This window comes from Wyeomyia smithii, chromosome 1 (genome assembly GCF_029784165.1).
Source record: "Wyeomyia smithii strain HCP4-BCI-WySm-NY-G18 chromosome 1, ASM2978416v1, whole genome shotgun sequence".
Classification (NCBI taxonomy): domain Eukaryota; kingdom Metazoa; phylum Arthropoda; class Insecta; order Diptera; family Culicidae; genus Wyeomyia; species Wyeomyia smithii.
Genome location: NC_073694.1, coordinates 15,481,800 through 15,508,753, shown reverse-complemented (window position 1 = coordinate 15,508,753; position 26,954 = coordinate 15,481,800). Strand labels below are relative to the sequence as shown.

The 26,954-nt window shown below is 39.0% G+C and overlaps 1 protein-coding gene across 5 annotated transcripts in view; it reads left to right on the top strand.

Moving 5' to 3' along the window:
• Nucleotides 1–26,954, top strand: part of LOC129718983 (eye-specific diacylglycerol kinase) — a 431,099-nt gene that overhangs the window by 243,459 nt on the left and 160,686 nt on the right. For all 5 annotated transcript variants that reach the window (XM_055670277.1, XM_055670281.1, XM_055670276.1 and 2 more), the window contains 2 exons: nt 24,916–25,334; nt 25,402–26,720. In XM_055670277.1, the coding sequence (XP_055526252.1) occupies nt 25,245–25,334; nt 25,402–26,720 (1,409 nt within the window). In that variant the 5' untranslated portion in view covers nt 24,916–25,244. The remainder of the gene's footprint in view (nt 1–24,915; nt 25,335–25,401; nt 26,721–26,954) is intronic.

The following is a 26,954-nucleotide window of genomic DNA, read 5'->3' as shown; positions in this document are numbered from 1 at the left end:
GGATTTTATTTTATGCAAATAAAATTCGTACCAAAAATAGCAAATGTTTGCTCCGTCTAATACCTGCTTAATCACTCTAAAGCGTATGTTCCATCATTAATTTTTGTAATATATCTGTTCATCTATCGATGTATTTTCCTTTACTGTTTCGCGCAATTTATACGCCTTTTAAAATTCACTCACCCATAAATTACCGAATTTTCTGCATAAAATATTATTGCAAGCTTGCACGAATGTGATAAACACATTCGTGTGATAAACACTTTCGCGACTCAGGTTGCAGGCTGAAAGTCGAACCGGGAATGAAATCCCGCCTCCGCCTTTCAGCAATTCTTAGTTTACTTTCACACTAGAACGTGACGTGAAGTGATGTTGCGTGACGTTGTGTGGCCCGGTGCCGATAAGAGAGCGCTTCTACATCTGAATATGCGCTACGATGTATGGCTCAAGGGGGGGCAAGGGCGGGTGCAAAGGTACAAGACGTGGGCAAAAGCTCAGAATTTTCAACCTACGCACGTGTGCATTACTTGCTTTGTGTTGCGAAATGTATACGTGCATGCAGTCGTTTCAGAAGAACAGATGCCGGGAATTTTCCGCTAATTTATACTTTCGAGGATTATAAAAACAGGATGCTCCGTTGGAAAAGCGAAGCTTTTATGCTGTGAAAATTTGAAGCATCCGAGTGCACACAAACAATAAATTACAATCACTCTTTACCAGGTTGAAAATTATCCGAGACGGAAGTAAAACCCATCGGGAGAATCCAACTAAAAAGTTCTGATTGATTTTCGTGCTCTCGAGCAACTTTCCCTCAGGCGTCAATGATAGGAGAAAGGAACATAAAAAGTCGTTTCGCTCATTACTTCACGGAATGTTGTTTACCTTGACCATAAACTCTCGGTAAATGTTTTGCCGCTTTTGACGAGAAAACCAAACCGAAAAAAGGTATTCTCCTGTTAATTTTTAATTAATAGCGGAAATTCTTTCGCTTCCCTTTCCGCGTCGCGTCGTCTCTCTAATAAAGAGTACATAATCAAGTAAAAGTACACTTTTTCCGGTGACCTTCCGACAGTTGGAGAGCAAAAGTATAGAATCGGCAAAAAAAAGAAGTGAAACATAAAATTTAATCATCCGCTTGTGGATACTCGTGAAACAAAAAAAATACCTTTCTCGCAACTTTTTCTCCGGTCAGTTTCTTGTCTTGTGTGGTGCTGCAGTAACCAACCACGCGTCCGCATTACGACAAACCCACGGTGTTGAGAATTGAAAAAAAAAACGAAAGGGATCTAACTTCCTTCTGGAGGGATGAAAAAAGCTTAGCTTGCGAAAGTGTTTGCTCCAATTCCCGGGGCGGAATAAAGTGGAGGCAGAAAAAAAGGTGACCCGTTTGAAATTTTTCCGATGTCGGCTGGGGCCGCTGGTGACCTGTAAAGGAATTAAATTGCAATTTTTATGTGGACAGATAAAAAATACGGGGTAGTTTTTTTTCCTGACGATAAAATTGTAACTTTACGCGCGTCCCACTGATTCGGACGGAGCGATAAAGTCGACGTTGTGGGGTTCAACGGCGAAGGTAATGTTAGTATGAAGCCTGTACTTGAATAGTTTTCAATTACATCTCCAAACATGACTTTTTTGCGAAATGATCCCAGTTTTCGAGAAAAAGTAAAATTCATTCAAAACATGTGTCTAAGTAGCGTCAAGCGTATGACACTGGTCGAAAAAAGAGAAAAACGCGAACTCCAACGCGAACGTTAACCGTGCGCCTCCTTTCACTGTTGAATCGATGGAGACGCCAAATAACCATTGCACAGCGTTCTAGGGAACGAGTTTAGGGGGAAATTTAAATCTAGGGCTTGTTAGTAACATTTTAGCGAAAAACTTTCTTCTACAAAATTGTGCAATATGCTGGAGCGCACGTTTTCCCGTAATCATAAATTAGGGTTTTCCGAAATTTTCGATAAAATCCAGCATTTAACTTTCTTATCTTTGAAGATAGAGTTAAACGATGTTTTACAATGTTGTAGCCTCGTCAATTTTGCGCAACTTTGAAAAAAAGTTTTTTTCTAAAAAATGAAAGATTGTAGTTATTTGACTATTCCTGTGAATTTTGATGCCTCTAACCATTTCGAAAACGCGTCAAAAGCTCCTGTGCTGACCAGGATATTTATACTTCCTTTCCACGTTCGGATTGGCAAAAACCGATGCAATAACAAAAAAAAAAACAATGCGGAATATGCGTCAAAGTTTTTGGTGGAATGTGTCTATGAAACATTTTTATCGTAAAACAGTGTTGGACTAAAAGGAATGCTTTTTCCACGCAATTTTTCAATAATTTGAAATGAAAATTAGAACAACTTCCTAAAAGTCACTCCCTGACAACTTTGTCTATCTTTTGTCATTGAATTAATTAGAACATCGACTTATAAAAAGAAAGGTTCAAAAAGTTTGACCTATTTAGAATGGTGCTCTAGATTAAATTTTGGAAAAATGAAGTATGCAAATTCGCTAAGGTAAGTATGACTACAGTTCACTAGCTTTCCTAGGACAGCTCGGAAGTGTATTAAAATTATAATTGTTGACAAAATTGTAACACAAACAAATTGTTACAAATATGACACTTTTTTGCCCTATCCAGAAAGATGAGTAATTAAATTGACTTCATGAAACTGTACACATACAGTAAGGACACAATGTTTAAATAAGAATTATGTTTCCAATGCACTTTTTATAACTAAAATTACATTATTCTAGATCTAGAATTTATTCTGAAGCAGCGTGATAAAAGAGCTGTTATCTTTTTAGACATTTTCCAATAGTTTGATCATTTTGAACTTTTTTTACATTGTTGAAGTTATCGCTAAAGTGCATCAAAAGGTTGCAGTGTAATTGCTCGCCGGGTTCGTTGCTTCTACGTTTGCTAACGGAAAAGTTCATTCAGTACCGAGTTTGGTAGGGGAACCAGATTTCACAAGAATGTTTTAAGCGCTTTAATCTTTCAGTCTTCTCTAGATAGCGCTCTAACTTTTTTTTTCACTCTAGTTTATCATCACATTTTCGATCGTCTTTTGCATTTTCATTTGTTTTTTTGTCATCGGTGTCTTGAGCGGGGGCTTAGTGTGGTTGGTAACGTCTCCGCCAATCACGCTCGACGCCTGGGTTCGAATCCGACCGCCGACATAGGTGTCGATGGTTGTGAGGTGGCGTGATCCACTCACAACCAACTCAACTAGTCTAGATTCAATCCTAGCCGACACCGGGAGATTTTCTGAGGCGAAAAATCTGTGGGATCACGCCTTCCATCGCATGAGGAAGTTGGCGCCGGTCCGTTAATAAACGGGTCGTGAGTTAGGGTCCTGGGTGTGGAGTCGCCTCCCTGGGTGTCGGTGATTGGCCACAACAGTGGCGGAGCTAGACCGACGGAAAATAAGCGAGAATAAAAAAAAAATCTGTGTCTTGATCGTTGGAAATTTTTTTTTTTGAGGGTGGGAGGCTACTCGGCCATTTTGGACTGTTTTCCAAAAATCAGAAGTTATTTCCTTGAATTTAGGAAAGGGCATCTAAAGTATATTTTGGCATCTGTGCATCATCTTGATAATTTTAGGTTGTTTTTCGGGAAAGTTGGATGAAGCATGTATTTAATTTATATTGTTGGACCCTCTTTACTCCCCTCTAACGAGAAGTGGGGGGTGTCAAAATATCATAGAAACATTTCTCATACCCCAAATCCCTTACATACCCAGTTTGGCTCCATTTTCTCGATTAATTCTTGAGTAATGCAGAAATTTATGTTTCATTTGAATAGGAACCCCTCTTTCCAGAGAAAAGAGGGGTTTCGAACCATCGTAAAAACCTACTACGGCCCCAAAAACCCCTGCATAAAAATTTTCATGCCTTTTGGTTTAGTACTTTTCAACTCTTTAAGGAATAGACAAACAGACAGACAGAACTGCATTTTTATATGTTGAGATAGATTTCGGCATTTTTCGTTTTCGATAATATTTGATCAGTTCGACCATTTTCGATTTTTTTTCTGACATTTAAACTTATTTATTGTAATATATTTGATATATTAAGGAGCTTTGAATTTTCCTGACCTCAGCGACATTTCTAATCATTTTTTTCCTTATTAATTCTTGAATTTCCGATTTGTTGGTCTCTTTTGGATAGTTTTATCTTCATCTATTCTTTCCGGAATTTTTTTTTCTAATAATTGTGATCTTTATTATATTTTTGATGCCTTTTTCATTTTTCTAAACATGTTTTGACGTAGAATTACGTCTCACAGAATAAAAATGACATAAAAATCTCAAAACGAACAAAGGGACGAAATCTATCCGTTTGTAAGCCGGTTAGTTTTCAACGAATTTCCTTTGTTCTTGCAGCAATTGATTGAAAAATTATCTAGAAAATTGTAGTTTAATTATGCGAACCATTGTATTATTGGATATTATCCAGCCATGTCGAAACGCAAATTTCGACCAATCAAAGCTGAGCTTCTTTTCCCTAGCACGGTCGACAGAACTTACTTACTTTTATGGCGACAGGTCGTTTAAGAGCCTTTGCCGAATCTAAAAACCGTTCCACTTCACTCGATCTTGAGCTAGTCTTCTACAGTCGCCCCCAACACCCGCCAATCGGGAGTCCTCGTCCACGTCACACATCCAACGAGTACGTGCCACGTGGCCAGCTCACTGTATTCTATCAGCTTGATGATATACGCATGTTGGTATGCTTAGAATACCCCGAGGTTCATGCGCCTGCGCCACACTGCATTCTTTAGTTTTCCGACAAGTATTGAACGCAGGAACCTACACTCTAAAGCTCCAAGTGAACGCCGGTCGACCTTCTCCATCGACCAACACTCATGGCCGTAGGGTACCACCGGGAGAATCAGCGTCCTAACGTGCTAACATGCATGCTCCGGGATCTCAGCCAGCTACGTAAACCGTAAAAGGTCCTGTTTTCGGCTGCTATCCGTTACTTTACTTCGCGGCCAACGCCGTTGTCACAGCTTTTTCTTCCTAGTCAGCGTACGACCAAGTTCCCACCGGTTCACTGATCGGCTCACCATTGAATTTTTCTAGCAATACTGCTGCAGTATGCTGCTGTAGCAAATTCAACCATGTGATAAGTAATGATACCGCGTAAAATTTATCGTAAATGCTTTTCCGAAGATACTATGGGCAAAATCAAGCTTAATTTCACGCGAAATTATTTCTCATCTTTAAGCAAGTTTGCAATAGCAAACTGGAAAAATTCAGCTGAAATAGTAGAAGGGTGGCATCCAAGACACGACCGGATAGTTGACGTAGGACTACAATAATTTTATAATTTTATTTTAAAGCTATGTTTGATATGAGCTCGTTTTACTTTTGTAGTTTGCTTGATTTATTTTAACCAATTTAGGCTCAACATCTTCCAAAAGGAAGGTATTTTGGTTCGGGTGGTAATATCAAGTATCTAGGTCGTCAGCCCGAATTCATCAAGCGACACCTCAAAAGACTTGGAACTAAACCTAGTTCATTGGTGGCCATTTCTACTGTTAAGGTCGTCTTTGACCATTTAAAAAGTCAAAAAAGTCATGAAAAAAGAACCGTTCATTTTTGGTATGGTTCGATTTTGGCAACAGAAAAAATTCTGGCGTGTTGCCAAAATCGAACGGGGTCTGTATTTTGATTATTTCTCTGCAACACTCTATCTTAGAAGAACAAATTTTCTCTTTAACATTCACAATGGTCCAGAAACCAAATTTAGGAGGAAATTTGGGTCTAGAGCTCTAGAGCAATTTTTTAGAGAAAAACTTTTTTTACAAAGTTACTTAAAAGTATTGAAGCTATAAAATTGTAGAACAAGGTTTTCTATCTACAAAAATAAAAAAGTTTGATTTCCCCCTAAATTTGGTTTCTGGACCATTGATACCTTTCATTCTAATACAGCGAATTTTCTTTAATACGCGAAAAGGCAACCTTCTATAAAATATTTAATTGAGTACGATTTAGTAGAAATTAAACTTCCTTCTATATCTATTTGTCTTGTTGAAGTTGGCTCACTCACCGATCACAAAGCGGCGAAGATGTCATATAATTTTTTTTCCTGCAGTTACAAGCTCGTGGAAAAAATATCGATAACGAATTACAGTTTTAGTAGAAAATGTATATTTACAGAAAATTTTATTATTGACATAGAATTTTATGAACATGTTAACATTCAATTCAGGTCAATTTAAACATTTTATCAGTATACAGAATCAATCAGAAATTTTTTATCAGTTTCAAGATACCAAAGAACAACGAAGATACCATATTTGAAAGTTATATGTCTGTTATCTTCGAAAATAAACTGGGCTAGAGTGATGCACAACATTAGCCTCAGCAATTAATATTTGCATAGCGTTGTTGATTAACTGTCTGATAGTGGAGGTGGTTACGAATTTTCCGAAAAAGCTTCACCTTCAAGACATCAAAATAGTCTAGGCTCATGGAAGCTAACATTAGTTGACCTATTGGGACGGGGAGATACTGTCAATTTTTTTTTGCCACTGCTATACAGGATATCTCAGCAGGCAGTTGATGTCTATTCATGAAGTCTGTGTCAGGCGTGCTCGCATATGATTGGTACATTGTTGGTGAAAATTCGACCTTGAAACTTTTATTCAATTTTCACTGTTTAACAATGAAGTGATAATGAAAATTGAAGAATCACAAAATTGTCCATCATTTTATCAATCCAACGACATATTGATTATTGTGATCCATCATGTGCTTACATCACTATAACCGTTTGAAATCTTTCATTCTGACGTTACATCTTGGTTTTATTTTTCGTGGAATGTATCTCGATATAGTGCGGTTAGACGTAGTCCTACGTCAAAAATTCCATGTTGAGCCGTTCGACAGACATTCAATCAGTTTGGGGTTGAAAACTATTTATACAAGCATCGTAGGGCCTAACGGTCTTCAGGAGAGTTTTTTCTAGGAAAATTTCCTACAAATATCATGTATCGATATATTTTTAGAAGCCAACTGGAAATCTCTAGAGAAAAAACGGTATGGAAACTTTTAAAATCGGGCGCAAAAATATAGTTTAACCGATCGATCTAAAAATTCACCCAGCTGTTATAGGAACCATAAGGGCCACGAAAAGTGCATGGGAGTTGACATTTATTTTTTGTCCCACCCTACAGCAACAGGCAACACGCAATAGTGAATTGTACTGTTGCGTGGCTTAGTGTGCGCTGTATTATCTGCTATCTGCTTCCATTCGACACGAGAAGACTCTTCTTCTCGCTTGTCGCCCACAATATCTGTCTAGAATAAACAAAACGTGATTTGTTAGCCGCTCTTCTTCCAACTATTCTTCTGTGTTTGGATGTTCATTTGTTGTTATACGAAACTAATCCAATTTCATACGGAAATTGTAATGCTCTGGATTTGATTCTGAAAATTTATTGCAATGCTCTTAATTGTTTTTTGGCAGCAATCCGAACTTCATTCGCTTGCATGTTTTCCTCTAGCCGCACAGCTGCAATATGCAACACGCAATAGACCAGTTCCATTATTATATTTATAGACCATTTTTTATCTGACTGAAACTTTTCATAAATGTTTTTGTGAGCTAGAGGTGTCACTTTGAGCTTTTAGTTTTGACGTAGGATTACGTGTTACGTCACAAAAATTGTGCGCTATAAAATACCGAATACTCAGTTAGTTTTCCTTCAGGATTTCCTTCATTCTTACGTTTCGTTGATTAGAAAATTAACTGTGCAGCCATCAAAATGACATCAAAAATGTGATTTTGTTTTGCTAACTATTGTACTGCTGACAAATATTGAGCCATGTTTTGAACACAAATTTCGACCAATCAAAGCTTGAAACAAGGCAAGTTACCTTCCAATATGGATATTTTTGGAACCATGATGATATCAACTGCCCTGATATAGGTCTTAGACGGCATTTAGAATCCTAGACGCTGTTTAGATTTTTTTCTGCGGTACCGAAAATACCCTCCCTTAGCCTGAATTTCATTTGATTTATATGATTTTTCCAATTTTTTGTTTTCATATAACCATTAATGTTCAGCAAAGTTCCGCCATCAATGTTTTTTTTCTCTGTTTCTCTTTTTTTGTGGACCAGGCTTTCGAATACACCGACTCTTCTATCATTTTCCCCTGATAAAATAACATGCTAGAGCGATCAAGTTAGCTGGTGAAAATATTGCAATCGTTCGTTGGGGAATCCTGTTCTGTGCTCAATGTCCTACTACGCTGTTTTGTTGCATTATTCCATGGTTCGCTATTATAAATATGCTCTTTTTGAACGGAGGTAGAAAGAACCAATCAGAGTAACATCTGATTAACAATTTGTGCCGACCGGGTGGGTTTGCTCTGCTCACAACTGTGTAGTGTCATTTCTTGCTCTGCCAGCTACTGTGCTAACCATGAGGTAATGTAGTCTGTTTTTCAATATTCGCGTTGACGGCGTTGCTGGTATTTGTTTAATTTTTGCAGGCGAACAAGAAATAAGGAAATATTTTCGCTCCTCTCATCACGCACATTTCGATAATTACATATGAAAGTTCGCGTAGATGAGATCAACCTTTAAGGCTCTTAACACCGTCAACGCGAAACGCATTAATATCAATGTTTATTAGTGGCCAAGCTATGTCAACTACATTTTTAGGCAAAGCAGAAAAAATCCCACAAAACCCGAGAGCAATTTAATTCTATAAAGGATTCGTTTGAAACCACAATTGGATTTTAAATTTTCACTCCGTTGAGAAATGAGCAGCTGAAATCAGTGCTCAGTCAATCGGAGATGTGTAAATTAATGTTTTTATTTGCACCATGAATCACAGTGCTCTTTCTTGGTTTGCGTTTATAAAAGTTCGTGGTTGTGAAAATGGCTATCTTTGATGTTTTTTACTTAAGAACTGTATCAAATCAAGCAAAACTATGAGTTGAATGCATATGTTGCACGTGTTTGCTGCCTACAGGTATCAAGAGCAATATTTTACATCCACACATTTCAACGAAGAGGAGTATTCTGAAGCCTGGTTGGACTCATCACTGCGGCACCAGAGACATTGGATCTATTGTGATGGATATTTAGTAATTGTTAAAATTAAAAAAAAAGACTTATAAAAAATACTAATATTTTTTTTTTATTCTTTTCTCCGCAATTTTTTTCACGGTGTATATTTTTTTCAAAAGGACAAAATTTTTATCTACAATTTTGCCGAAACCGTCAGATCGATCGGACAAACCGCTTCGCTTCAAATATATTTGGAATCATTGGTATATTTATATATTGTATAAGCCCTTCTCAAAAAATGTCGTGATTTCGTGATTCAAATAAAAAACTAATAGCACAAAATGACATCACTAACCCACAAAAAGTTAAAGAGTATGTGTTTGAGTGCACAAACGTAGGCTTACCGTGGAACTATGGTGGCACACACAGACACACTTTCACACACTCACAGACACACTTTCACACACGTTACTTACACATAGACACACACGTTACTTACACATACACACACACGTTACTCATACATACACACACACGTTACTTACACATACACACACACGTTACTTACACATACACACACACACGTTACTTACACATACACACACACGTTACTTACACATACACACACACATTACTTACACATACACACACACGTTACTTACACATACACACACACGTTACTTACACATACACACACACACACACAGACACACACACACGTTACTTACACATACACACACACGTTACTTACACATACACACACACGTTACTTACACATACACACACATACGTTACTTACAAATACACACACACGTTACTTACACATACACACACATACACGCACACGCCACTCACACATACACACTTATACGGTACTCAGACACACACGCTTGATATACGACACACTATACCTACTCTATCGGCAGCACCCAAACGGCTTCAAAGTCTTCCAATGGTCCCTTCCAACGGCTTCCAATGGTCCCCGATGCCGTTCACGTCCAATTTCGCGCTGTATTCCAACAACGATATCTGAATTAGATTACCACTGGTGGGGTCCAACTCAGATCGAAGGGAAGCCGAACTGTTCGCCTTGACGGTCGACCAGGGAATGATCTTCTCTCAACACGGAATGTCCTTTTATAGCGTCACTCATTGTATGGAACTTGGGTGATTGGCGGAAGAACCAATCAAGTGGAAGCATCTCTGCTTTCTTTCTTCGTCGCTAACGTTGGATGATGAATGCGATGCCAATTGGCTGGCATTGCTAGCCAATGACTGAACGCGTGAAATCATTTCGTCTATGTTTTTGAAGTCTGCGTTAGGGAGATATACCAATCGTATAAAAAATGTATGTGGATATTCGACCTTTAAACTTTTCCGCAATTTTCATGGAGTAATAAGAAAATGGTAACTAAAATTATCATGTTATACAAATCTTGTATATTTTAGCTTTCCAACGGTATATTAACTATTGAAATCGGAACAGTTGTTTGAGCGCTATAAGCATCTAAAATCCTCCATTCCGCCAACCAAAAACGCTACATGTTCAATCCAGTTTTCACAGAATGTACCTTAGTATAGAGAAGAAAGACGTAGTCCCACGTCAAAACATCTGTGCAAAGTTTCAACTAGATCAAAAATTGTCTATTAATATATTGATTAAATAGGTCTGTTGCGTGTTGCATATTACAGCTGTGCGGCTGGGGAAAACCGAAATGCTGTTGGTGCTGACTGGCGGCAGTCAAGAGAATGGAATTTAAAATTCTGCTGTAAAGTCGAAGAAACCGTCTTTGTTAAGGCGTTCCCACATTTTGAATGAAATGTAATGAATTTTCTGAAGCGAATGCAGCATTTTCAGTAGAACACCCCTAACTTTTGATTAAAGTTAGATTAATTTTGTATAATTTCAAATGAACATCCGAACACAGGAAAATAAAATGAAAAAGCACCGGCTAACCAATCACGAGCTCGGTTTTAGTTCTCGATAGCTGGGATACTCTCCCAGCTGGTCTCGAGGTACGATGCTGGCCTAACAAGCCAGTCGTCGTAGGTTCGAGTCTCGGCTCGAGAGAGACTGTTAGTGTCAGTAGGATCGTAGCGCTAGCCCCGCAATTGTCCTGTACACTTAAAAGTTGGCCGCGAAGTCTGTATATAATAAACAGAAGGTCGAGTTCCGATACGGAAAGTAGCACCAAGGCTTTGCTTTGCTTTGCTAGTAATTTTAAAATTTTAGAAATTTTCGGAGGCATCACCTTCTTTTAAAGTTCTGTTTCAAATCATATTTAATGTTGGCAGCCAGCGAAAAAGGTCCAACGGATTACTCGCACATGCACCTTGATACGATAAGCAATTTCTTCTTTTCATGTCGGATGGAAGCAGATAAATGTAAGCTCAGAATCGCTGGGAAGTGCTTCTAAAGACCACAAAACGCCAAAATAGAATATGATCCTAAATTGAGCTCAGAATCTCAGCCACGCAACAATTCATTACGCTGTTGCGTGTTGCATATTTCAGCTGTACAGCATAGTGAACATTTGCGTGTGTGCCGTCGGGTAAACACCACATTTCATGTAGATCGTTTTAGATCAGATGGAATTAAAAAATTAAAATGAAAAATAAAATAAAGTAAAAGAAAACTCGTCCCTGGGCCCCAATTATCCCCGGTGATATCAGATATCAATATGAAACACGGATTAGCGTTGCATGACTGAGAATGCAGCATCTCCTGCTGTTTGCTTCCATGTACTTCGAACAGAATTTCATCCCCCAGTCGCACAGCTGCAATATGCAACACGCAACAGTTCTATGTAGTTAACAAGCAGTTCTATTTAGTTCTCCGTCAAGCTTGCGGTCGTGGCTTTTAACACAAATCTTCTGTTATTTTGAAATATTTGTAATCTTTTTAGACGATCGACAATCGTAACATTTTAAATCTTTTAAGATACAAATAAAATTCTACCCGGTTTATATTTTTTACCTTTGTAATGCACAAGCCTTTCAACGTTTTGATTATTATGTTTTCATAATTATAAACTCTTTTTGGCAAGTTTCACTGTGTCAGCTTATATCTGTTCTCAATTCTTTTTATTGACATTTTATATCTTGCTCGAAAATAATGGTATATTTCAACTTTTTCAATAGTTCTTATTCTTGTTTACTTTCTTTTAACCTTTTTAATCATTTTTGAATTCTTGGCATATAGAACATATGGGTCATTCCATACGAAGTGATCACGAAAAAGTACACACTTGGACACGATCATCACAGATTTTGATCAAAACTGGGGAAATTATTCATCTACTGTCTCTTCGGAAAAATCCCAATTTTGGTGTCGATTGGAATACCACCCGCTCAAGGTAGCCAGATAAGGTAAGAAATTCGGTCCAAAAACATCGAAACCGGCAAAAAAGTTATGACGAGAAGTAGGTTTTTTATTGCACTCAAACCTGAAGATACATAAAACCGGCCAAAAGAGCGAAGAAGGAGAAATTAGAGCAAAGCTAACTCAGAACTCAAATAATCGAAAACTGTTTCCATATGACAGATAATAAAAACAACATTAATCACAATATTTGTGTAAAAAACTAAATCGCTGTAATCGATAAAATCGGACTATAATGCAAACCATTTCCAATAACATCAAAAGCAGAATATGCATTTATTACAGTTTTTTAACTAGAACAAAATTTCCATTTCGATGACTCTTCTACTGCGAAATGACCTTCCTCAAAACTACACCAGTGCAGATTATAAAATAACAATCACACACTAGACCGCTTTTCCAATCGAAACCCGTTCGGCCTGAATAATTTTTATTGTGAAATCCTTTGCTGAAACATGACACAGTGCATAACGCTAGCCGAAGCTCGGACACGACTATGACAGGGCGAGAAATGTTCACATATTTTAATAATAATGATTATATTATTCATTCGGACATAAATTTTTAACATCCGTTCCGAAACCAACACAGGCTTCCTGTGGGGCAAACATATGGAAAACCCCCAGACCGACAACCGACAACCGGGACCGGGACTGGAAGGGGAAAGGCAGGTCTGACACCGCACGTGGAGCTGCAAAACGGAAACGCAACCCGCACGGCAATTTTCACCGAAGTTGGTTCGACATTCGACAGAGGGAGAGAAAGCAGTAACAAAGAAAAAAAAAACACACGAACAACAACAACCTGCAATCGAAACCTTTTACCCGCAAAAAAAGGGCTTGGGTTGGTGCCTGGCAGGAGACATGCAACATTATATTAGCATAAAATACGTAAAAACATCTTTCAAATCCTCTCCCCCTCCCTTGGCTAGAGCAAAACGTCCTGAACTTTCCAGCACCCGCAGCTCAAGGGGTTGTTAAACTCACTTCTTCATGCTCCACTGGCTGGGCGACCTATAATCGTACGATACAGACCTCCTACTACTCGACAGGCCTCTTAACCCCCTCTCTTTTTCCTTCCCAGCCAGTCCTAGTAGACACTCATACAACAACGCGAGGTCATGTCGACAACAAGCGCCGTTAAACCACCGTTTTGAAGGCATTTTCCGGCAGCGCAACAGCGCCCGTGTGGTAGACGTCGCGAGGGGGAGGGAGAAACGGGATTTATGAATATCAAATAAAAACCCTGGCACGGGTGCTCTGTAGGAGGATACCGAGGCTCGAAAGGAACCCATTAGCTTTCCGCCAAGCACACTATCAAAAAGTGGGCTGTCTTGATACTTCCTGCGGTGATCTTTCGGCGGCGGCACCGAAAACTCCGACGACCGAGGCACAAGGGACAGAATCGCTTCTTTCAAGCTGGCGCAAATTAATGCTAGCATAATCCGGCTTTTAATTTTGATTAATCGGACGAGATTATCTAGAAATTGACAATTAACATATTTGCGTTGCTCTGATTTTCCGCTTTGACTGCGGAGCTTTTTGCTAACTTTTTGTCCCTGTTGAACATAAAGGATACTCATAAATCATCGGGCGGGGGATGAATGAGAAGTTTTTCCCCTAGTTAGTGGTGTGGTCGAGAGAAATGAGAAACTAATGCATTTTGCACACATTAAACAGCTTTTAGTGGTGGAAAATTTTCCCGGGAGGCTAATGAGGGCGAAAAAAAGCCAACCATTATTTCTCATTTAATTCAAATTTATTTTTCCACTGTGCGTGAGCTTTGCCAGTCAAAAGTATCAGAATGGACCCCTAATGGTGTGTTACACTGCGGGGAAAAACACCTTATTATGATATATTTTGCAACAGTTTATTTTGTTCATGAAGGCTCTCCAAAAAAAAGTTTCACACGCATTCCTACCTTCGACCTTCTGTTGCAGGGTTTTTTTTATGCTAACGGCAAAGGGAAAGTAATTTCCCAGCGCTCAACCCTGCAGCATCACAGCTGTATGCTAGTTCAATGTTTACCCTTTTGTTTCAACTTGGTAATTATTTATAGAATTATCGATTAGGTCCTTCGTCGGCCGGATGTTTCCGAGAGTTTGACTATCGATTTGCACTATTTGGCGAATCTAGGCAATGTATGTTTAGAATTCAATCCTACAGTATCCTATCAATCCTACACTAGTCCCAAAAAAAACGTAAAATTTAGACAAATTTTACAAAAACTCGTAGATTTCTGAAATTTGGAACAAAATAGTCTCCTGCAAAACTTTTTAAAATTCATTTTATTACAATTTGCACGAAGACCGTAAAGTTTTAGCGTGTAAGAGAAAAAAATTGCACCGCAATGCCACCTTTGCGATCGAATCGCAAAATAATTGAAGCATTCAAATTGAAGTTCTAGCTATACCAAGAAACTTTGTAGAAAATTGGAAGCCGATAAGGTTGAGCGTGATTAACTGCGTTCCGCTAGATTTCACTCCTGATCCAGTATGGATTATAGGGAACGAATGATAGTTTGTAAAATATTTACTTAAAAAAATAGGTCAACACTCACTTTTAATTTACAAGAGAAGTGGAATCTTTCTTTATTTTTTATTCAAAGAAACTTTTGATCAAAAATCCCAGAATAGAATAATGCAAAACAATTTTTATTAAAGGTTAGGTTTTAAAGCATTTTTGAAATTTTTATATTTTTAAGAATAATTATATTTCCATGATGATGAACGATTAATTTTTTTTTAAATCAAACATCTTATGATGATTATCTTCGTAAATGCATCGGGTTCTAAGTTATTTGATTCGAAGTTGAGAAAATTAGAAATTGAATACTAAAGTGTATTTAATACTGTAGTTAAATCAAGAAAGGGTTGAATCCTATATTCAATTTTGTTTTGTGATGAAACATGACCATTTCTAAAACTTTTGATAAAAAGTCGTGGGAGGAGAAATAATTTTTACTTCAAAGATAAGTTTAAAATATTTTTCAATTCAAACTTTTTTGAATTTTTTTTTTTTAAATATGTACCAAAACCAAATGAGGTCTGTATTAAAAATGTCAGATATATAAAAAATCTTTGAAATGTTAAAAAAAAAAGTTAATTGATAAAATATGCCAACGTAGAACAGAAATGTCCAAAATGTCAATAAGATGAAGGCATCCAGCATTTTCTCATTATCGCCTACTATATCTCATCCGCCATCTGTTACGACCGAGCTAAGGTCAATGTACGAAAGTTACTTCTATCTTCTATCGAAACGCTTGGGGACTCCGACACTTTCTTTTTTACTGCTTTCGACCTCTTCTAAAGGCCAGAAAAGGCCAAAATAAAAAATGATTCCAAATTAGGCTCAGAATGGCCAAAAACCCCTCCTAAAGGCCAGAAAAGGCCAAATTAGAAAATGATTCCAAATTAAGCTCAGAATCGCCGAAAAACCCTTCTAAAGGCCAGAAAAGGCTGAAATAGAAAATGATCCCAAACTAAGCTCAGAATGGCCGAAAAACCCTTCTAAAGGCCATAAAAGGCTGAAATAGAAAATGATCCCAAATAAGCTCAGAATGACCAAAAACCTCTTCTAAAGGCCAAAAAAGGCCAAAATAGAAAATGATTCCAAATTAAGCCCAGAATCGCCGAAAATCCTTTCTAAAGGCCAGAAAAGAACAAAATAGAAAATGATCCCAAAGTAGGTTCAGAATGGTCGAAAATCCTTTCTTAACGCCAGAAAAGGCCAAAATAGAAAATGATCCCAAATTAAGCTGAGAATGGCCTACAACCCCTTCTAAAGGCCAGAAAAGGCCACAATAGAAAATGATCCCAAATTATGCTCAAAATCGCCAAAAATCCCTTCTAAAGGCTAGAAAAGGCCAAAATAGTAAATGATCCCAAATTAAGCTCAAAATCGCAAAAAACCCTTCTAAAGGCCTGAAAAGGATGAAATAGAAAATGATCCCAAATTAAGCTCAGAATGGCCAAAAACCCCTTCTAAAGGCCAGGAAAGGCGAAAACAGAAAATGATCCCAAATTAAGCTCAGAAAACCCCTTCTAAAGGCCAGAAAAGGTCAAAATAGAAAATGATCCCAAGTTAAGCTCAGAATCGTCAAAAACCCCTTCTAAAGGCCAGAAAAGGCCAAAATAGAAAATGATCCTAAATTAAGCTCAGAATTGCCGAAAAACCAGAAAAGGCTATAAGAGAAAATGATACCAAATCAAGCTCAGAATAGCCAAAAACCGCTTCTAAATGCCAGAAAAGGCCTAAATAGAAAATGATCCCAAATTAAGCTCAGAATGGCCAAAAACCCCTTCTAAAGGCCAGAAAAGGCCAAAATAGAAAATGATCCCAAATCAAGCTCAGAATAGCCAAAAACCTTTTCTAAAGGCCAGAAAAGGCTGAAATAGAAAATGATCCCAAATGAGACTCAGAATTGCCAAAACCCTCTTCTAAAGGCCAGAAAAGGCCATAATAGAAAATGATCCCCAAATAAGCTCAGAATGGCCAAAAACCCTTCTAAAAGCCAGAAAAGGCCAAAATAGAAAATGATACCAAATTAAGCTCAGAAGCGCCGAAAAACCCTTCTAAAGGCCAGAAAAGGCTGAAATAGAAAATGATCCCCAAATAAGTTCAGAATGGCTGAAAAACCCTTCTAAAGGCCAGAAAAGGCTGAAATAGAAAATGATCCCCAAATAAGTTCAGAATGGCCAAAAAACCTCTTCTAATGCCCAGAAAAGGCTGAAATAGAAAATGATCCCCAAATAAGTTCAGAATGGCCAAAAACCCCTTTTAAAGGCCAGAAAAGGCTGAAATAGAAAATGATCCCCAAATAAGTTCAGAATGGCCAAAAAACCTCTTCTAAAGCCCAGAAAAGGCTGAAATAGAAAATGATCCCCAAATAAGTTCAGAATGGCCGAAAAACCCTTCTAAAGGCCAGAAAAGGCCAAAATAGAATATGATCCCCAAATAAGCTCAGAATGGCCGAAAAACCCTTCTCAAGGCCAGGAAAGGCTAAAATAGAAAATGATCCCCAAATAAGTTCAGAATGGCCAAAAACCCCTTTTAAAGGCCAGAAAAGGCTGGAATAGAAAATGATACCAAATTTAACTCAGAATGACCAAAAACCTCTTCTAAAGGCCAGAAAAGGCCAAAATAGAAAATGATACCAAATTAAGCTCAGAAGTGCCGAAAAACCCTTCTAAAGGCCAGAAAAGGCTGAAATAGAAAATGATCCCCAAATAAGTTCAGAATGGCCGAAAAACCCTTCTAAAGGCCAGAAAAGGTTGAAATAGAAAATGATCCCCAAATAAGTTCAGAATGGCCGAAAAACCCTTCTAAAGGCCAGAAAAGGCTGAAATTGAAAATGATCCCCAAATAAGTTCAGAATGGCCAAAAAACCTCTTCTAAAGGCCAGAAAAGGCCAAAATAGAATATGATCCCCAAATAAGCTCAGAATGGCCGAAAAACCCTTCTCAATGCCAGAAAAGGCTGAAATAGAAAATGATCCCCAAATAAGTTCAGAATGGCCAAAAACCCCTCTTAAAGGCCAGAAAAGGCTGGATTAGAAAATGATACCAAATCAAGCTCAGAATGACCAAAAACCTCTTCTAAAGGCCAGAAAAGGCCAAAATAAAAAATGATACCAAATTAAGCTCAGAAGTGCCGAAAAACCCTTCTAAAGGCCAGAAAAGGCTGAAATAGAAAATGATCCCCAAATAAGTTCAGAATGGCCGAAAAACCCTTCTAAAGGCCAGAAAAGGCTGAAATAGAGAATGCTCCCCAAATAAGTTCAGAATGGCCAAAAAACCTCTTCTAAAGCCCAGAAAAGGCTGAAATAGAAAATGATCCCCAAATAAGTTCAGAATGGCCGAAAAACCCTTCTAAAGGCCAGAAAAGGCTGAAATAGAAAATGATCCCCAAATAAGTTCAGAATGGCCGAAAAACCCTTCTAAAGGCCAGAAAAGGCTGAAATTGAAAATGATCCCCAAATAAGTTCAGAATGGCCAAAAAACCTCTTCTAAAGCCCAGAAAAGGCCAAAATAGAATATGATCCCCAAATAAACTCAGAATGGCCGAAAACCCTTCTCAAGGCCAGAAAAGGCTGAAATAGAAAATGATCCCCAAATAAGTTCAGAATGGCCAAAACCCCTTTTAAAGGCCAGAAAAGGCTGGAATAGAAAATGATACCAAATTTAGCTCAGAATGACCAAAAACCTCTTCTAAAGGCCAGAAAAGGCCAAAATAGAAAATGATACCAAATTAAGCTCAGAAGTGCCGAAAAACCCTTCTAAAGGCCAGAAAAGGCTGAAATAGAAAATGATCCCCAAATAAGTTCAGAATGGCCGAAAAACCCTTCTAAAGACCAGAAAAGGCTGAAATAGAAAATGATCCCCAAATAAGTTCAGAATGGCCAAAAAACCTCTTCTAAAGGCCAGAAAAGGCCAAAATAAAATACGATCCCCAAATAAGCTCAGAATGGCCGAAAAACCCTTCTCAAGGCCAGAAAAGGCTGAAATAGAAAATGATCCCCAAATAAGTTCAGAATGGCCAAAAACCCCTCTTAAAGGTCAGAAAAGGCTGGAATTGAAAATGATACCAAATTTAGCTCAGAATGACCAAAAACCTCTTCTAAAGGCCAGAAAAGGCCAAAATAAAAAAGGATCCTAAATTTAGCTCATAATGGCCAAAAACCCCTTCTACAGGCCAGAGAAGGCCTGACTAGAAAATGATCCCAAATTAAGCTCAGAATGGCCGAAAACCCATTCTAAAGGCCAGAAAAGGCTGGAATAGAAAATGATACCATATTTAGCTCAGAATGACCAAAAACCCCTTCTAAAGGCCAGAAAAGGCCAAAATAGATAATGATCCCAAATTGAGTCAAAATTGTCAATAAGATAGAAGTCATAAAATGTAAAAAAGCAAAAAAAAAATTAAAATACGAAAATAAATCGCAAATGTCAAAACAGATAAAAAAAAGTATCAGATAATGTCAAAAACCGAACATGTGAAACAAGCATGAAATGTCGTTGAAAGTACCGAAAAATGTCTATGAAACATGTTGCCAAAAAAGAAATTTTAAAATGAGTAGAAATGTATTAAAAAAAATCAAATATCAAAGATTTTAGTAATGGTTTAAAGTATTGAAAAAGATCAGTTATGTGAAAAAAGATCAAAATAATTAGATACATGTCAAAAGAATGGAAAGTTGATAATGCCAAAAATATCATGAATATCAAAATTGTCAATATATTTTCAAAGTTACAAGAATTTAAAAAGGAAAAACAAATAAAAAGATGAATCAAAATTGTTAACTAAGTCCAAATGTTTCAATTATTATTATTGAGCCAGATCGAGTGTTTAACAAAATATCGGGGAAGAAAATTGAAATGTCTACAAAACATGTATAGTACGTAGAAAAAGTAGAAAAGGGATAAAATTTTGAAAATGTCAAATACGTTTAAAATGCTAAAAAGATAAAAAAAATGGTATAAAAGATGACAAAAAGAGCAAAAACCAAAAAAGATAGAAAATATCAACGAAAAAGATGATTTCAAAACAGATCAAAACAGTTAAAATGATGAATAATGTTTGAGAAACATTAAATATCTTTAGAGATAAAAAGTAATGTCAAAAAAAGATAAAAAATGTTGGAGCAGCAGGCATGTTTCCAAAATCAAACAGGGTCTGTATTTTTATTATCAATTTGCAGTACTCTATTTTGGAAAAAAATATCTTAAGTATTGATGAATACCTTACATTATTACATAATACATATAAAATTTTATTAACATGTTTAAATTCAATTCAGGTCAGTTTAAACAGCTTATCAGTAAACAGAACCAGAAAAAATGAAACAGTTTCAAGATACCAAAAAACAACGAAAATGCCATATTTGAAAATCGTATGTCTGTTATCTTCAAAAAAAAAAAACGGGCTAGAACGATAAACAACATTATCCTCAGCAATAAATGTTCGCATAGTGTTGTTCAATCACAAGTAGAATTATGGAAAGTAATATTATCTTGAAGATGTTAATGTAAATACAAATGTGGGCACTCTAATATCGATGATAAAGATGAAATGAGTTTGGTTTTCTTCTATACCGCCACCGCAGGATGCAAGTAGGATTGTCATATTGAACTAAATTCATTTAGCTAGCAAAATATAATTATCTGTACAGCTCGTTTAATTACCTTTTGAAAGATCTGTACCGTACTGTACAGTTCTGTTCTCTATTGTCTTTCAAAAACTCTATATTTAGTTATTTTAATGAATATGAGAAAAACAGAGTGAAGAGTTCAAAACTAAACAACGTATTTTATCTATACAATGCACCGAATTTATATACTCTGCTATCTGCCTTTACCGACACGTACAGAATTTTGTTGTCCCCGGTGGCGCAGTGTATTTTGCGGCACCTGAATAATCATATTGAATACTGATATTTGCTACTATACGAAACAAGAAGAAGAAGACAATTCAAACGGCAATTCGATTGTGGTCCAGATCGCAGAACGACACTTATGCGTTAACCCAACACGCCTCACTGTGCGTCGACAGCAGCAATGTAGTCTTTCAGCTTGGCAAATGAATATCGAGTTCTCCTGCACTGACACATGACGAGTGACCAGCGCTCTATTCATACATTGCTCGATGCAGTACTGTTGCCTGTACCAGCATGTTTTCCTTCAAGACATCAATTCTAATAACATTCCAACAGCAGAACGTAAAACTGTTTGATAGTGGAGGTGGTTACGCAGTTTCCGAAAAAGCTTCACCTTCAAGACATCAAAATAGTCTAAGCTCATGGAAGCAAACATTAGTTGACCTATTGGGACGAGGTGATTCTATTTTTTTTTTTTGCTGCTGCTATACAGTATATCACAGCAGGCAGTTGGTGTCTACTCACGAAGTCTGTGCCAGGCGTGCTTGCATGCGATTGTTCGTGAAAATTCGACCTTGAAACTTTTATGAAATTTTCACTGTTTAACAATGCAGTGATAACGAAAAATGAAGAATCACAAAATTGTCCATCATTTTATCAATCCAACGACATATTGATTATCGTGATCCATCCTGTGGTTACATCAGTATTACCGTTTAAAATCTTTCATTCCGACGTTACACTTTGGTTTTAGTCTCCGCAGAATGTATCTCAATATAGTGCGGTTAGACGTAGTCCTACAAAGAAACTCAAAGAGAAACTAAAATGTCAAAAACATTAGAATAGGTTAGAAACGCAGAAAATGATTTGAATAATCAGCAACATCTGTATAAACAGAAGAGGAACGCCACGTGTAAAATTTATCTGAGCAAGAAACTCGCGGACTTGAGAAATTCTCGCTTCATCCAATAATAATCGATTTTAAAAACAAGCCACATGCGATACAGTTGTAAATTTGTTCACCTGTCAAGTCAGAATTCTTAAAACGAATAAAGAACTTTTTCTTGAAAGCGTGAATGTTAGATTTCAAATATTCGGTTAGTTGTAATGTTGGCTACCGAAACGTAAGCATTCAGAGTGAAGCATAAATTCAGCAGAAGTTATCATGAAGCGTTTGTTTTTCTTCTAAGAACTGAAGGGTTTGTGCTAACCTATTACAACGATTACAACAAACAGTTCGTATGAGAAAGGCATCTAGCCTTATCGCTGGTGGATTAATTCGTGTTTGTTATTATGTCTGCTTTATATCTCAGAAATATGATAAAACCGAAGTGCTTTGCGCGAGTGTGATAAATACTACCTGGTAGGGTTGTATGAAATAGTGACGTGCGACTAAACACTGTTATTCAAGGGATTTCGACGTGGGACTACGTCTTTGTTTTTTATACTGGAAGTTGTTGCGTCAGATTTCAAACGACAATAATAGCATAACCACATGATGGATAACAATAACCAATATATTGTTGGATAGATAAAATGTTGAACAATTTTGTAATACGCTAATTAACATTATTTCTTCATTGCAAAATGGTAAAAATCGATAAAAAGTGTCAAGGACGAATTTACGCGAACAATGACCCAATCACAAGCGAGCGTTCCTAGCACAGACGACATGAATAGACACCAACCATTCCCTGTGATATTCTCTGTATCAATATCCAAAAAAATTGACAGAGTCTCCCCGTCCCAATAGGTCAATTTATGTTTGCTTCTAGGGATGGGCGATACTTGTATCGATACCAGCGGTATCGATACCTGGAGCCGAAGTATCGAGTATTTTGGCATCGATACTCGTTGCCAGCAATGAATAGCGGTATCGATACTTTGCCAACGATACTTTGGAACGATACCGATACCACCAATGCCTTCTAATGGAGACAGGCGATACCAGTATCGATACCAGCGGTATCGATACTTCGGCCGAAAGCATTGTGTATTTTGGCATCGATACTTTCTATACCGATACCACGATACTTGGTATCGTTTTGTGCAAAAGTATTCGAGTACTCAGGTATGGAAGCTTCAGACAGTATCGCCCATTCCTATTTGCTTCTATGAACCTAAACTAATTTGATGTCTCGAAGGTAAAGGCTTTCCTAAAAGTTCGAAACAACCCCTTTTCTTGAACAATTTATAAACCTGCTGTTAGAGCGTAATAGAAAGTGATGTCTTGAAAGAAAACATGCTGGTAAAAGCAACAGTACCGTAGAGTATGTGTGGAGCAGAGCGCCGCTAGTTTCTCGTCGTCTATCATTGCAGCGGGCACGACTTTTATTCGCGTGCAAGCAAAACTGCAATGCTGCTACTGATGATGACCATAAAAACCATAAATTACTCAACATGAAAATTTTGAAATTTTGATGAAATGCTTAAACTGAAGGTCAAAATACCCAAGAAGATAAATATGGTAACATTGTCTATTATAGTCAGATGTGTAGAAAACTTAAAAAAAAACGAAAATGGTAAAGCCGGTGGAAAAAAACAGGCTGGAAAAGGTATAAATTGTTGAAAATTGTCAAACCCGGTGAAAATATCAAAAAGAGTAGAACACGTCTGATTACTTTAACATGTGAAAAGGGAAAAAACCTAATATTATCTGAAAACTGCAAAAAAAACATGATGGAAAATGTATTTTAAATTGCGAAAATAAAATCCCTAGCATAAACTAATACTTTGATTCTGCCGTTTTAAAATCCTCCCGTTCATCACAGGGCAATTAAATTGGAATGAAAACGTTGGGGAATGGTTCAGTCAATTATAACCGTAAAAACAAATCCACGAAGGTATTTCCATTTCATTTGTTATAAAAATGCATAACGTTTGATTGTGTCAATAGAACGCATTCGATATATAAAAAATTCCAATCCACAATCCAGTGGATTCACTGCCCAGTCGAGCTTTGACCATTGTTTCAACAGCCGCGCGAAGGGTGATGTCATTAGCTATTCCAATTGTTGTAAACAATTGCACTTCATATTGCAGTTTACACGCCCGGGTCGGGCGCAAACGTTTCACTTCACAACAGTATTTACTTTAAAATATGAATAAATTATACGCACTCCCGGCTTGCCGATCCCGACCAGAGAAAGCCAAATGAATGAGTAAACGAATGAATGAAATGGTCCTTCCTCATTGTTTTTTTTCTGCTGCTGCAACTCGACAACTCCTCTTCATCAGAGCGCGGATGGAAAATGATGACGGCACCTGCATTTCCCATGGAAGCCACCCATAGACAGACAGAAAGACACACAGATGATAGTCGTCCCATTACCGTAGTGCCATAATCGTCAACCGTCGTCGTCGCTGTTGTCATACTCTTCGTCATTATTATCGTCCTCGTTCCTGTTGTTGTTGTTGTTGCTGTTGTTGTTCGCAGAAGAAGAGCCCATAAACAGCGGGAACACCGGGAATGAAATAAACTTTAATGAATCAGACCTGTGCCATCCTGTGCGTCATGGTTTCCGCTTTCCAGGCGCGCGCAATCATTGTCGAAGCTGTTTACGATTGTGATCATTTCGCAGTCAGTGCCGCTCGTAACAGCGCGCATATTCCTTCTTCCGATTCCGGTGCGATGTGGTGCTGTAATGGTAAAACGGGGAAGGGTGGAATATTCTTCTGGGCTTAGGCATAATTTGTAATCAGATATTTATTTCGGTAATTTCTCTCCTGGGATTTGCGGCGGGTGCCTTTCCAGCTTTGGCAGCGGGAAAATTTCCATTAGCATCAATCATTTTTTGCACCGGAGCCGCCTCGGTGGGTTGTGCCAGGCAAACCCCGAACAAATCCCACTTTGATTGACATAAATGGTTGGCACACACACACACAACAATGGTGGATTCTCTCCCGGTAAAGCCCTTCTCTGTTTGAATTTTCCGAATAATTACCTCGCCCACTTCCAACTCGACTAATGTCGACCTTTTCTGAAGCCATGCAACAAACGGCTTGTGCTTATCGCAAGCTAACCCTTATCAGACGATTAAATCCCTCAAATCTCGCATGGCCTAATATATTCCCATTAATTACCCGACTAACTACGTTCTATTCGTTTCCTGTCTTCTTTTGCAGTGCCAAGGACAGCCTCCACCGCCGCCGCCGCGAAAAACAGTAAACCACTTTAAAAGCAAACACAGCAGATTAGAAACCACCCGATCCGCGAGGGCCAGGAGTTTCCACCGGACATCCACGGTCAGTGGCTGCGTCGTTGTACGCTTGGAACCATGGAGGAGCTGTCAGAGTGCGCGTCGTTTTTGCGGCCAGTATAGCTCCCCAGTTGGACTATCGTCTACGCCGTTGTCGCCGCCGTCGCTTCTACAGCAGCAGCCGCAGCAGCACCAACAGCAGGACGGCCGCCGACACCGAGGGAGTAGCGATTCACACTGTTCCCCCACGGCACTATGCACCGCCTGCGGAACACCTTCACTAGATCACGGACCCCGACTGGCGCGGAGATGAAAACACAGAGCAGCCTGGAAGTGCCCAAACAGGTAATGCTCCCTAAGTGCTTAAGATTTCATCAAAAATCAAAACTTTTTCTTTTATTTCATTTCCTAGGTTCGCTCAGCATCGTTTGACGAAATCCAGCTCGAAGCTCAGCGCGCAAACCAGTTCCTCAAAGTACAGCAAACCTCGACGGACGATCCCTCTTCGGGACAGCTGCTACAGGTACCCCAGGTTAGTGGGCAGCGTTCGCGCAGCTTCGATCTCACCGGTGCCGTCGAAGACTCCCAAGCTGCCGTAGCGGCGGCCTTTCTGGACGTGCCAAAGCGCTTCCAACGGAGAAAATCAAGCTCAAAAACACCACCACCCTGCATTCACTGTCTGTACCTTGAGGAGTATCGTCGGATTACGGGAGTCGAACAGCGCCAGTATTACGACAGTGGTGAATTACAAGCGTTCAGTTATAGTTCTTCCTCGTCGAGCAGCAGTGGCGAAGAGGCGGTCGAGGAAGAGGACGACTACGAAGAATACGACGACGATCAGGATTACGGGTTCAGTTGCAGCATAGCATGCAACACTTTGCTGCCACCGCCGATCGTGTCCCCCTGTGGGATCACCTTTACCCTTTCGCCAACCAACGGAGATGACCCGGAGGAAGACTTTGGAGATCTGGTGGCACCGGAGGTGGACTGTACGGGTCCCGTCCTGCCGCCACCTCCAATGTTCGATACCAGCTATCCGGTGCTCCCCTCGCTTCCACTCGGTTCGCCTCCACCGATCGTAGCTCTACCGCTCGGTTCACCACCTCCGGTCACCTCATTTAGCTCCTATTTTCCTCCGTCCCCGACAATCGAAGTGCCTCCCAGTTCACCCGCGGTGGACGATGCCACCTTTAGCGGCGTTGGTGGTCCAACGCGTACCCGCCGAAGGTCGATTTCCCGCCAGGAAGCGATCTTTGTCGAACCTACCGGTGCCTCGCTGGAAAATGTTTCCTCCACCGAGCTGCCCCTTGACATTCCGATCATCGCGCATCCCGATGACGATGAAGCCTCCTCGTCGAAGCCCATTTCCTCCGATGACAACGAAGACAACAAACAACCACCGGAAGCGACAACGGCTGCGGCACACAACGACAATCATCCGCCGTCGGCGGCGGCGACCGACTTCGTGCGGGACATCTACCTGCAGGTGCCGGACCTGAAGCGGGATCGGGCCGCGTCGGTCGATTCCTGCTTCACCAAGGTGACCGGTGCCAAAACGGAAGAACTGAAACCACCGGAGGGGGAGCTGACGCTACTGACGGTGCCCGGTAGCGGAGCGATCCGATCCCGGTCGGTGGACATTGTGCTGCCGACCGAGGAGCAGGCCCGCTACAAGGCACTGGCCCTTGCCGGGACGGCGGCCACCGGTGCCGTTAGCCATGGTGCCAGAGGGTAAGGTTTTTGAAGTGATGTAGGGCTTTTTTATTTACAACTGTATGCTGTACCTAACATTTTGCTTAATTTTTTTAGGAAACTCTATTTTAATTCATTTTTAACTTAATTTGAATCTAACTCAAATGCAATCTAAATCCAATCGAAACACCATTTAATTTAAACCCAGCACAATTTCAATGGAAATCCAATCAAAATCCAGTTCAATGAAATCCTAACCCAACTCAAATCCAG